At 40.4% G+C, this 14,356-nt stretch overlaps 1 protein-coding gene across 1 annotated transcript in view; it reads right to left on the bottom strand.

Moving 5' to 3' along the window:
• The window catches only part of NKD1 (NKD inhibitor of WNT signaling pathway 1), a 113,826-nt gene that overhangs the window by 41,267 nt on the left and 58,203 nt on the right, over positions 1 to 14,356 (bottom strand). The window contains exon 4 of the mRNA XM_062621077.1: positions 3,512 to 3,569. Coding sequence (XP_062477061.1) covers positions 3,512 to 3,569 — 58 coding nt within the window. The remainder of the gene's footprint in view (positions 1 to 3,511; positions 3,570 to 14,356) is intronic.

Raw genomic sequence — 14,356 nt, 5'->3', positions numbered from 1 at the left:
AAGTGGGAAGTGGCTAACACTGTCCCCAGCATGAAGCACAGCCTGAAGATCTGAAAGCAGAAGAGATAAGGACCAAGCCTTGGCAATCTGCATATGTTTGCCTGAGCACTGGGTGGAACAGTTACCTGCCTCCTAGCTGGAAAGATGCCAAACAGCTCTTCCCCTGTGGCAGCACACAAAGGAAGGACCACCTGTCCTAAATCTTGTCTGCACTACTCACCTACTTCATAAGAAATGAGATGCATCAGAAGTAATAATGTAAAACTGCTGGAAGACTGAAATTACAGTAGCCTAAATGGCTTTACACTCTAATAAACAGTCCTGATGCTGACTAGTTTGGAAATAACATACATTGGATACTATGCTTGCTATGCAAGGCAATTCTACACACAAAGGACGAAATAATTAGAGACACAGGAAAATGAAATTATTCACCTTACTGATGTTTAATATCCTATGTTAAGTAGTGTCTCCTATAGCTCTGAAAATTAAAACCCCATCCTTTATTAGAGTTATGTCTTACTATGAGCAGAAAGGAAAACTGTTTTGAAGTTAAATACAGAAGCACTTCTAACAAACACTGACTCCATCACGGCAAGTATGTCCTGCTTTTGTGTTTAACAACAGCCTACAAGCAAGAGCTGAATTCGAGCTCATATGCTACAGGCACATACTAGGGAATATTCTTTGTAAACTACAGATGTGATAGAAACATGGGATCCAAGAAACACAGTATATTAACATATTTCACAGGTAAGCAACTGGAAGACAGACAGCCTTAACATAGAGAATCTTTCAAGTTCTCTTTAGACAGAAGTCTCTGCCACTGGAAACAAATGACTGGATTATAAAAGGACATATATTTCCCAGTTAAGCTTGACACAGTTCATTGCTCCAAATAAATTAGGCATATTATTTCCACTAGTCTATAATACAAATCTAGCACACTGCCCCAAGCAACCACTTGTAACACTACAGGGTTTCTGAAGTCTCATTTTCTGTTTTTTTTAACAGAATGAACAGTAATGCCCTCAAATTAATCTCTTCCATTCATCAACCCCCACTTGCCCAACTGGTGTTGAAGGTACCTCCGATATGTTCTCTGTCCATACTCAAGGTCCCCAAAGGCCCTTCCCACCACAACAATGGTTCCATCTCCACTTCAAGGAGAGACCTAATCATAGGGGAAGAGACCAAATGAGCCTCAGATGAAGTTCTCTGAGGCAATAATGATTCCACTCATATTCAAGAGACATGTATAGAATAAGAGCCTCTGGTCCTTATTAGAAATTAGTGCAGGAGATGCTGAGTCTGGTTTGTGTAACCCTGAAGAGTGTGCAGTGTATCACAAAACCCAGTGCTAACATTTTCAGTGATTGAGTTTACTGCCTCTGCTGGGGACAATGATATTCACTACTGCTACTAGTGCCAAAAAAAGTAGAAAATATTGTGAGACCTTGAATTCTTTTTGAAGTCACCTATCTGGACTTGTGTAAAGCGTTCAACACTGTCCCACATGACATCCTTGTCTCTAAATTGGAGAGACATCAATTTGATGGATGGACCACTCAGTGGATAAAGAACTGGCTGGATGGCCACACACAAAGAGTTGTGGTCAATGGCTCAATGTCCGGCTGGAGACCAGTAACAAGTGGCGTCCCTCAGGGATTGGTGTTGGGACCGGTCTTGTTCAACATCTTTGTTGGTGACATGGACAGTGGGATTGAGTGCACCCTCAGCAAGTTTGCCGATGACACCGAGCTGTGTGGTTCCGTTGATACCCTGGAGGGAAGGAATGCCATCCAGAGGGACCTTGACATGCTTGTGAGGTGGGCTGATGCCAACCTCATGAAGTTTAACCATGACAAGTGCAAGGTCCTGCACCTGGATCGGAGCAATCCCAGGCACAGCTCCAGGTTGGGCAGAGAAGAGATTCAGAGCAGCCCTGCAGAGAAGGACTTGGGGGTGTTGGTCAATGAGAAAATGAACATGAGCTGGCTTCAGTGTGCACTCGCAGCCCAGAAAGCCAACCGTATCCTGGGCTGCATCAAAAGGAGCGTGACCAGCAGGTCGAAGGAGGTGATCCTGCCCCTCTACTCTGCTCCTGTGAGACCTCACCTGGAGTATTGTGTGGAGTTCTGGTGTCCTCAACATACAAAGGACATGGAACTGTTGGAACAAGTCCAGAGAAGGGCCACGAGAATGATCAGGGATCTGGAGCACCTCCCGTATGAAGACAGGCTGAGAAAGTTGGGGCTGTTCAGCCTGGAGAAGAGAAGGCTGCATGGAGACCTCATAGCAGCCTTCCAGTATCTGAAGGGTGGCTGTAGGGATGCTGGGGAGGGACGCTTCATTAGGGACTGTAGTAACAGTGTAAAGAATACGAGAATGATTCATGTCAAGAACTTAGAAATCATTGTTACCAATGCACCCGTGACCAGTGTACCATGTGTGGAATGTATAAAAACGACCTTGACTATAATAAATGTTGCTGTCAGTGTAATGATGGGAAAGAAGAAGAAACAAGGGAATAAGCTAGTCCCCTCTTTAATCATTTAAACTGTTAAAACAATAAGGAACGCTTTTAGCTTTGTTTAGCTGCTTGAATGCTTTAAGGAGGTTAGGTAACCAAGGAGACACATCCTGTTAAATATATGGGTCTAAGATTGTGGTTAAGCTTGTGATAGACATCTTTCTGTTAATGTATTACCGAGAAGTTTCAGTATGTTTCTTTACCTGGAGAGAAGACCCCAGCAAAGGGACAGAAACAAATGAAAAGGAGCCACAACGAGTTTCAGGCAAAGAAGACAACAGGATTGGCTGAAACTCAAAACCAGGAACTGAAACCCTGGACCAAGAAGTATAAGAGACTGTACCCCAAAAACCCCAGTGTGCGTTGTTGGCGGAGCAGAGACTCCCCGCGCACCCAGCGCTGCTTGCTTATTGCCTCTTGTTATTAATCAATTGTAATAAAATAAGTAAATCAGATCATGGCCAAGGCTAAATTTTTATAACAAAATGACAAGGGGTAACAGCTTAAAACTTAAACAGTGGAAGTTTAGATTGGATATAAGGAAGAAATGCTTTCCTGTTAGGCTGGTGAGGCACTGGAATGGGTTGCCCAGGGTGGTTGTGAATGCTCCATCCCTGGCAGTGTTCAAGACCTGGTTGGACGAGGCCTTGGGTGATACGATGTAGTGTGAGGTGTCCCTGCCCATGGCAGGGGGGTTAGAACTTGATGATCTTAAGGTCCTTTCCAACCCTAACTATTCTATGATTCTATTCTAAAACACTTGGTCCCTATGATCCAAGTGGTTGAGTTTTTTGATACTAGGAAGACAGTGGTAGGAGATTCAGAAACAATGCCCTATTCCCACCTTAAAAGTTTTGCCAGGCAAAAGACACATCAGTATACTAAGAACACACTCATATATGCATTTGCACACTGATTATTCACTGATGTACTCCCATATCCCTTAATATTAACTAATAAATTTTGTTCTTTACATACCTTCTAGATGAAAGTGATCATCACCAATAGTGTCTCTGTAGCCTTCCCCAGATAAATCCTGTAAAAAAAAAAAAAAAAATCACAAATGTACTATATACAAAGTTTGGAGGTGTTAAGAATTTTTATTTAATTCAATTAGGACTAATTTAAACCACTAACAAGAACAGAGAAGTTGTTTTCCAGAAAGTGAGTCAATCACTTTTATTAGTGCTAGTCAATGAATTTTGTTCTATTTTACAACGTTCTGGACATACCTGAGGACAAAAATTCAATGGAGATTAATAGATTGTACAGGGGAAAGAAAAAGAAGTGCTCATATTCAAATTCCTTTACAAAGTAGATTAATATTTAGCATTTCAACATTCTGTCAATCAAGCAAGATAAAAAAACTCCACATAGAAACAATAAAGGAGAAATAAGCCCTTCACTGCCCACAGAGGAATGTTATCACTTGGTTCCACCAACAAACAGAAAACCTTTATATGCCAGAGGTCACACAAGAAAAGCAGATATCAGACTCTGAAGAGCTGCTTCATCCCTCAATCCTGAAATTAATGAAATTTTGTTAGCCACAGGACATCTAGAACAATACAGAAGCTGATGCCATAGATATGCAGACATGGATCTTATCTCAGACCCCTAAAACATTTCTCTAATGGTGCTCAAGTAGGGCATCAGTGGGATTTGGAGCTAATCCCACTTACAAAGACCCTGAAGAGCATTCTTACACTCTTATTAGCAGACCCTTCCAGCTCCAGACCCCACCTCTACCTAAACCATAAGCAGTGACAGCTATTCTCATGTTCTGCCTTCTCCCATTCATTCCACAGGCTCTGGCATCACCGTATCATCACTGAGCTTACATTATAGTGTGGTTCCCTGAGTTCTACACTTTCTGGCACTGATAAACAGTTATGGTGATAAAGAAGGATAGGGTCCTAAAAAGCTGGTGTGCTGTGCTCATTGCCACTTTTTCACCTGCAAAACGTACCAGGAACACAGAGAGAGCATTCTCGGCATCAACCTGGAATTTGGCAGTTCAGAGCTTTTTGCATAAGGTAAAAATAAAGGGAATAACCTGTGAAAATTAATGTTTGGTTGTATTCATTATCTTTATTGCTAAGCAATTTAATCTGATAAAAACTGTTCACCTTTTTTTCTCAAAAAAGCTGACAGAGATTCTTTTCTGCTTTCCATATGCCCAAATGTTATTCTTTGAGATTAGTTATCAGAAAGTAACTAAGCCACAAAAGCATATCTTAGGAATTCTTCAGTATCAGTTTCTGCAACAGCCTTTTAAAAATCAGATTTCACAAATGCTATTGGATAGCTAGCCCAGAGATCCTGCAAATATCATTCTTTTCATAAGCAGATACCCTGAAATAAAGTTAAAACTCCAGGATCAAATGGCCCTGAGAAATGATGGCAACCTGGCCCAGAATGCTAGGATTTTGCACCGCACAATGCTGCTATAAAAGCTGCCATTCTGGATTTAGCTTTCCAAGAAGCAAATAACAAAAAACATTTTGTTTCCTTGAGTTTTTGTTCCAACAAAAAGGTCTCTTTTTTGAGCATGTGATGAAGAATATCAATCATTATGTTAAAAATTATGGAAGAAATGGGCAGTGAATGAAAAGGAGCCATTACATGTTGGCATAACTTACATTTCTGCAAGTAGATGATATTTCCAGGCCTTATAAAAGTTAGTATACTGTTATTTATCGAATTCCCTCATGTCATCATTTTCCGTGAAGCTCTGAAAGTGCAGCTCTGACTGCTCTCATAATGAGATACAGAGAAGTGACTGCTTGCTCCCACAATGCTAAATATTTAATAACCGGTTGGTTGGTTTGTCTGGTTTTTACTAAACTCAGAATTCTTGCTCCCTCCCACTCTCTTGGGAAACAAAAAAATATTTTCTGTTAGACTGATCAGTAAATATGCAATGTGTAGGTATGATCTTACTTATGAGGTACCTCTGAGGAACACTAGCTAGCCGGTAGCCTTCATCTCTTGAAATTTTTGCAAAGCAAACAGTGCATCTGAGTATCAAATATCGGCTGTTAAAATGATGCCATTAGTCTCATCCTCCACAAAACCCACAAGACATTAGTTTTTATGATTTTTTTCACAAGATATCACTTAAAAATGAGCATACATTTGTTGATGTTAAATGCACCACCAAGTAACTCAATGGAAAAGAGTGGAAGGCGGAAGTGTAAAACAGCAGAAAGCAGTAATATTCATTAAGCTAGCTTCCTTATTTTCTTACTCTTAATCATTATCTGGGTCTTAAATAAATATATTTTATAGTCTAGTTTTACTCCTTCTCCATCTCCTAGTTATTTAAGTCGAAGTAGTAACCCAATGCAAGAAAATTCCCAGTAAGTATTTCTGCTTTAAACCAAATTATTATAGCTTACCAAATTCTAGGAAAGAGTTTTTATTATGTTGAACCATAACTGTTAGATAGCACAAACTGACAATCCATCCTGAAACTGATGACACTATCATTTCAACATTTTAGTAACACATTTAAGCGGAATTTATCAGCTCTGATTCAGATGTGCTCCTCTGGGTATGCAAGACTGTGACATGTATTATCTTTCATAGACAGATATGTATCTGCAAGAGGTGTGGGCAGCTCTTAAGATTTTACAGGGAAAAAACGAAGGAAAAAAAGAAACTATCATTCATCTTACTGTGATTATCTCTTCTGTCAAAAAACCTGCAAGACAGTTACTTGAATATTTTTAGCAGCACTGAGACAGATACCACAAACTGGATAATATCAAAATGCACCTGCTTGAGAAAAGGATTCTGGACAGTGTATGTAAACTCACACTCAAAAGGAAAGTACAAAAGCTGAACAAGTATCAGTGAAAACAATTCTGACTGTAGCCAGTACTGTATAATTGAGTACTTTCCCTATGACTTGTACAAATTGCCTTAACATGAATATAATAATACATCTACCTCCAGCAACCCAAATTCAGAAAATGGACTAGAGTGAAAGAGGAAATGCATAAAACAGAACTTGTAGCTCAAGAAATTCCAGTGGGTAGCAAGTGCTATTGCCAGGTAGAGATATTTAACAGTCGGGAGAAGTGTGCTGGAGCACAAAGGCCACACAGGCTCGAGGGGATGATAAACCTGCATTGGCTCTGCTGTTTGGCCAGGCTGGGCAGCATGGGCCTCCCCACACCCTGCGGAGCTGCAGGAGCCAGGTCTGCGGCAGCAGTGGAGACAGAGGGTAAAAGCAACAACATTTAGGTCATAGGTAGTTGTATATCACTGTCCTGACACCATGTTTTAAATCACAACACTGAGTTTTCGAAGTGCAACACTGAGTCATGAAACAACCAAAACCAGATGTACCCTGTTAAATACTATATAAGTGAGGTCAGTGAGCACTTGAAAGAGTAAAGAAAAGAAATATTTACATAGAAGGATTATTCCAGCATGATATTTCTGTAGGTTGCTAAACAGGAACCCATCTAGAATAAGTGTCTCTACCTCTCTGGGAGTTTCCCAGATAAATAACTTGGCCTCTGTCAGCTACCATCACAAATCACACAGAATGACTATGATTCAGGCTCAAACATCTGCTTCAAAACTCTGAACAGCTGGCTGCCTGGCCTGGGTAGGACAGGCCTTGTGGCCCACATATCTCATTCTGATAGGTGCTGCTGTACTCAGATTTAAGAGTCTGGAGGTGGAGAGAAGAGTTAATTACTGCAACTCCCTTAGAAATGTTGCTGAGTATATACATAGATGAGGAAGAAAAACAATCTTTAAGAGCTCCCACACCCCAGGGCTTCTATTCAGCTGGTTACAAGTCAGGCAATTATCACTCACTTCCCACCTTTGCCATGCAATCAGACTTCAATGGGTTCTAAGTTGCTGGGAAATTTATTTTGTTTAACCCCAATATCAGCCCTAACCACCCTGGACAGTTTCTTACTGATACAAGTTTCTGGAGAGTCCAGGCACTGCTGCTTCCAGCTACTGATTTCCTTTTCACCAGCTGTCTGAAAATGCTACCATTCCATTGTTCTGCCAGCACCACTTTATTCTTCTGATGCCTTTGCTGGCTCCTTTTCTCCTCCTACATTGGGGTTAAACTCCTTACCTTCACCTTCCAGGCTCTACACAGTTGTATTTGCATTTGGGTTCACAACTCCTCGGCCTGTGTCTAGCTCATATGCCCACTGATTCTTTTGATCTTGGTCATAAGTATGACTCTACTTGTCCTGGCTCTGCCTTTTCAGGCCACTCTCCATGACACCCAGCACGTAAGAACCAAAACTACAGAATGCAGAGTGCACATTTTATCAACCTACGTTTGGACTAACATGACATTAAATACAGTTTTGTTTTTGGTGTAAGTAGAGTCAGCTACATTCACAGATGTAACTAGATGTATCAAAGGATAACCTTTAATTTAAGTAGATAATTATGATAACAAGCACATTTTTAAAGTTTGGACCCCCCTACTCTCTGTATTACATCCCAGTCAATATTATGTTAATTAACATTTCTCTAGAAAAGTATTGCTTAAGTAGAAACAAGTTGCTTTACCTCTCCTTCTTCAAACGTCTCATTAAAATCCTTTGATTTAACCTAAGATACTCAATTTTCCACATTTTTGGCAGAAAATATGCATTTTTCCTGATTAAGTGAAGTTCTTATCAAGGTATCATTATCCACCACTTTCCCCAAGTAAAACAAGTGCAAAAGCAAATTATCAACCAAGAAAACTTTCCTCCCTATCTTGAACCAGCTGAGTGAAACATGTATTTTTTTCTCTCTTTATTCTCATATTGATGCAATAAAGTTCCAGTACTTTTGGAAAGAGCAAAGTTGAACACATTTCACAACAGCAAGGGACAAAATATGTGGTAACTCTAATATCTGTAGAGTAGATTTTAGAATGGTTTTAAAGTAGATGCCGACAAGAATGCCGTGTCACCTATGCACAAACTTTCATTCTTGATGTAGACAAAAAATAATCCCAAGAAATAGAGGTTCAAGAGAATAAAGATGCCCTTTGGCTTTTCACCCAAATGACAGAGAGCTCTGTCAGCTCCGAAGTGGCTATTGAGAAAGTTTCAGTCTCACTTGCAAGAAACAAGTTCCCCGAGCAAGTCTGATTTTTATATAGTGAGTCCTTAGCAGATCTGAAAAACCTATTCTTTTGAAGATGGCTCAGGAGACCTATCCAAACCCCAAAGCAGTTATTAGTATTATTTTATTTATTTTTCTTTTAGAATCTTGTCCAGACTTGAAGAAGTAAAAGAATTTCTGGGCAAAAAAAAAAAAAGAAAGGGTGGAAGCAACCTAGTTCCCATTTGGGGACCTGAAATTTCCCATGGACTAGAAACATAGCTGTGTGTGACTATGATTAACCCAACCCTACACTCCCCTGGTAGGAAACCTATTCACACCTCAAAAATTGGTATCATTTATTTTAGGATAATGCAGGTGAAAGCAGACATTCAGTTATTTGATCATCATTCTTTACAAATACCACTTTTCAGACAGACTTAAAACTCCAAAATAAAGCAAGCAAATAAACAAACTGTTTGTAGTCAAGACATTCTTGGAGATGACATTTTGCTAGGTTAGCGGCTTTCATGCATACAATCCCTGGCAGTCAAATATACATAAAAGTGGATGTTTGTGCACACAATTTTGTGTGATCACTACTTACAGGCAAAAGATAAGAATGAATTTTGGGCATTCATTTGGCTCTCTGCATTTGGAAGTGAAACCTTCCTATTAATATTCTCTTTCAAAAATGCTTGATGCTCCCTCTCGTAAGCCTTTTCAAATAAACTATACACTTTTGTATTGCAGTGCCCTATTTAGAACAAGAGCTTCCCTTCCTTCCCTATTCATAAGTAATCTATATACCTAGGGCCTTACACAGATAAAGTATATATTACAAACCTCACTATTATGAAAGTTACATTATAAATACAATTAAGAATCAAAGCATATAGCATATAGAAAAACACTATAAAGCAATACACATTTATGGCTTCATTTAAGCCTAATATTGTTTCTCTTACAGCATATTTCACCTTTCCTTCTGCAACCATGAGGTTTTACTTTTTGATATTGAGTTTGGCATTCTGGATAATTTAATAATACAGACAACTCACCAGGATTCAGCTTTCTGTAAAGAATATGTAAAGCACCCCACACTTGGAGAAGTCAAGGTAGCTTTTAACATTTAGACCAACATTCAAATATACATTGCAACTGCAATAATGTAGTTTGTTGAGCAGAAGCAGCAAGCTCAACTTCTATGATGTTTTCTTTGTCTGAAATAAGAACCTGATGCTCTGTCATCCATTACAGACAGGGTTTTTTTCTTCCACCATGCATGGAAGCTTCTCTCAGATAACATTTCTTCATAATATAATCACAGCAGGTAGAGTTGTTAAGAAAACAGGTTTCTCCTTTAAGGTCTCTGACAGATGATCTTGGATGGGTTTAGCTGCTTCGGTTTAGGATTTTATTGCCTTTAATCTGTCCTGATGGCCTCTATGTCCAAAGTTATGGTCTTTGTAACACAGACAGCAGAACACAATAGGTATAGCACAACAGATACAGAAAATCGTCCTTTGGTACCTTAGCACAAAGTTCGACTAATACGCCAGTTCAAAAACTATGATTGTGAAATACATTCAATTTGGCTGCCTCTGCTCTAGGAGCAGTAACTCGCAGCCATAATAATATGGTAGTTGTGTTTGAAATCAATGCATCTATATCCACCAGTTTGACAGAATTGCAGCCCCTGCAGCCTCATCTCATGGAAAGTGACTGGAGAGAAATTCCAGCTGCTGGTAAAATACTGTGAAGATAAATTCAGGATAACATAAACATCCCCCTCCCCCCCTTAATCTCCAGTCACAAAGGTTCCAGTTAGAGGCTTATGACGCAAAAATATCCTAAGTATCTTTATATCCCTGTTACCCTCAAATGGGTACAAGAAGCAGTTGTATGATACACTTTTAACAATATCTCATTCATAGGAACCCAAACATGAGTCTGTGTTGAGGAAGTGAATGTGCAAAGTAGATGGACACTTACTCAAAGCCTTCATGATAAACACCTGAATAAGTAAGAAAGGAAATGTGGTACTTTCTGCTCCAAGTTGCTTGCAACATGCAGCATCTCTTGTCCCAGTCCAACACATGGACCAGGCTTTCCAGATGGATAAACCACAAACCTTTTCTTTATTCTTCTGATATATTTCTTTTCTCCAGCCTATGAAAACCAGGTAGTGGCAATACTGAAACATGCTCTTCGCAGGTAGCTTTTTCAGCTCTGCTGCAGTGGGTAAATGGGCAGTGGTTAATGGTCAGTCACTGCAACGCACACTCAACAAAAGCCACCAACCTGCTCTTTTAACTTGAATCATAAGATTCCTATGTGCTGTGGAAGATAAGCATGCTCATATCCTGTATACAAAAAAAAAAAGGGGGGGGGGGGGGTCTGTAGAGGAAACAAAATCAGTAACAGTTTAAAATACTGAGGACGTACATTAAGGCCTGTAGATAGTCAGAAGATCCATTTAGGGGATAGTTTTATTCAGATCATTCCATTTTCAAGACAGAACATTACTGCATTTCTGTTTCTACTGTTTTCACCTTAGATTTCACTGATCTGCAGAAACTCTTATGCTAGGTGTTGCAACGTGACATCTTCCATTAACACTCTTATTGGAATTCTTGAGCCATATTATGGCTTCTACTTTTTAAGGTGTTAGGGTGAGACAGTTTTTCAAGGACTTTTGCCAGGTAAGAGATGATATAACTGAAAGCAGCTGTATGAATAGACGTTAGGATTCAGCAGCTACTTTACAGCTGAAGGGTCCAACCACCTCCAACTGAAAGACGTCATCAGTCTTCAAGATTATATAGGACTGAAACAAGAAGTGACTGCTTTTTGTTATATTTAAATTCACTTTGAAGCTACTTCAGAAGAATCAACAAACTCACTCTACAGATTCAGCTATTTACCTTACTTTGCTCTTCTAGATATCCTCTAATCTCGTTGCTGACTGGAAAATCAATTATCCTATGTCCCCCAAGATCTGATATTTAACACAGATCATACTGATGAACAAGTCTAAGGATATGAATGAAAGAGGACAAATCTTCATCTACCTTTCACCCTGGAGAAGCTCAATAACTCCTCCAAATTGCTTATTTTGAGGTTCTGCACCACAGCAGACAGACAGGCATAGTAATGTAATAAATCTGATTTTCTGTTCAGCTTCCTTTTATGATCAATTTGGTTACCAGAAACTCTTTAATAAAGTGCACTGAGGTGAGTTTACCCAGGCACATGCTGGGAAACAAGCAAGCAGAAAATGGCTACAGAGCTTAACTACAGAATGACCTGCTTGTTTAAGATGTGATCACTGAAATCAAGGGTACCCTTTCCACTGACTTCAGTGACCACTGCCACTTTAACATACCGCATTCTGAACCTTTCTTCTTATAATAGCCTGCATCTTCCTACATGGCTCAGGTTTTCATATGGCACAAGTACTTAAAGCTCCTTTAGAATGATAATCAGTGTTCCTCTATTATGTTTATAGCTTTAAGTCTTTTCCTGCTAATGGATGACGTATATTTATGCAGCTGGAGGAAACCTGGATTCAATAATTGCTCCACCACAGACTCACTGTGTGGTGTTGGGTAAGTCACTTAAATCTCTCTGTGCCTTCATTTTTCAACTGTAAAACAGAATTCTTGGTGCCCACCTTTGCAAAGAGGTTTGAATCCTCAGGACAGAAACATACCCTGCTAAATAATATTACCTTGTTATGATGCACAGGTGTGTGACCCTGGACACATATGCTAATGTTGATCCATAAATCTGTCAACAAGAGGTGCTGGCAAAACAGATGGTTCACATTCCTTTTTAAACCACTTCTTTGTCCCCAAAGCCCAGGTATGTCAAATAACCATTTTATAACTGGTCAGGGTTTTAACAGGCCAGGAAGTCACAATGAAGCACAACACCACCAGCATTATGGCTGAAAACAGAGCCAACAGAGGAAGAGACAGACATAGAGGTGTCTTTTACACTTCTCCTCTTCTCCCTGACACATAGGACACTGTGAGGCTCTGCAGAAAGCGATAAAAGAAAAAGCAGACCCCATCCCCACAAATTCCTGTCTTACATTGTACTTCACAGGAATTTGTAAGCATTTAGCACACCATCGGTGACCATGCCTGAATGCTGATTGATGCCATGCGCATAGAAACAGACACATGTTTTTTAACTGCAGGCAATAAAATAACGCAGACACATACCATTTAAAAACCTGATTTAGATGAACAGTCGCATGTTGATCCACAGGGTCAGGAGGATTACAAGCAAATAAAAAGTTCACTTCTAAGCGTTTGGTTTATTTAATTCCTTAAGGGTTACCTCTATTATTAGTAATTTCGATTCCCCATCTCAATAGCTGAAAATGGAGAACACGGCATTTTCCTTGAAAATGTCACTGTAGCAACAAGGGCTGTGTCAGGATTTGCATTGCAGGCAGGGCAGGCAGGGGGCCCATCTGCCATGCACTTTGGGATAGAAGGACTCAGAAGGCCAGAGGACCACATCAAAGCCATGGAGCTGAGCAGATTTCCCCTTCCCCTCCCCCTGAGTCTCGGAGACTTCATACTCCAGAATTTAATATCTTTTTCCTCCCTCCCCCCATCAGCCCCTTTGTCTGCGCCTCTGCTCTCTAAGAGCTAACAGATGTTGATGCCATATAGTTTCAAAGAAAACTTTTGATGCCCACATAACTCATTACAACTAATATATTCCAAGAATGCTTGTAGCTCAGGAAACACTGGGGTGAAAAAACAGAGGAGAGGGCGCAAATGGCTACACTGAATCAGCCTTGAGAGAAAATAAATAGTTCACTTCAAAGTCATCAGGGAATTCTTCAACAAGCTCTTTCTTCCGCAAAACACAGAACAAATTCAGCTGAGCCTAGAATTCCCAAAGGAAAAAAATAGAGCCAAGCCCATATAAATAGCAAAGCTGAGGGGAGCATCAGAGAGGTCTCCTGGCTCACCCAGCAACAAAGTGCAGTATTCTCAAGGTCTGACTTTCCCAAGCAACCTGCACTGTACCAGGGCACAAAGGTACCACTGAAAAGCGGAGCCTCTCAACAGCAGCAATATAGAGAGCTCTAAAAAAGCTACCCCTTTTCCCTGTCCAGAGCAAAAGCAGGCAACAGTGAGATTACTCAATGCACAGAGCACTTCATTACAGCACAGGCAAAGGGCATGTCATGTATGTCACAATTATAGAGGAGAAACATTTGCTAATTTAGCAGGTGACTAAATTTTTCAGGGCAGGCAGGCCCATGTTCTTGGCTGTTTTCTAGGGTTACCTGTAGGATGCAACCCTCCATAAATTTCTCTAGCAGGTCTCCTCCCCTCCCTTGCTGCTGCAGTTCACAGCTGCATCCTCCAATCTGCTTGATGAGAAGCCCCCCAGGAGTCACCAAGGATTGGTAGGTAGAAAGGCTGAGAAAAGGGGGGAGGGCGAGAATGCGATTACATCAATTTCCACAGCAGGAGGATCAGATTGCATCATTGTACACAACTTGGGGCCCGCTCTTTTATCCCTGATGCAGGCAAATTCCACATTGAAATCAGTGGGAGGCTTGTCTGTGCAAGGACTGCAGAATCGGGTATTCTGTGATCACAGAATTAGAAAGCAGTAGGAAGCCACACCTGGCAGCACCTCTCTCGGTGGTGCTCTGCCCTCCGTGGGGATGGATATCAAATCAAAACAAGCAAAAATATAACA

This window comes from Pezoporus occidentalis, unplaced genomic scaffold (genome assembly GCF_034315485.1).
Source record: "Pezoporus occidentalis ecotype Australia unplaced genomic scaffold, CSIRO_AGI_Poc_V1 ctg227, whole genome shotgun sequence".
Lineage (NCBI taxonomy): Eukaryota > Metazoa > Chordata > Aves > Psittaciformes > Psittacidae > Pezoporus > Pezoporus occidentalis.
The sequence above is the reverse complement of the archived record's forward strand: the minus strand, read 5'-3'. Positions and strand labels throughout refer to the sequence as shown.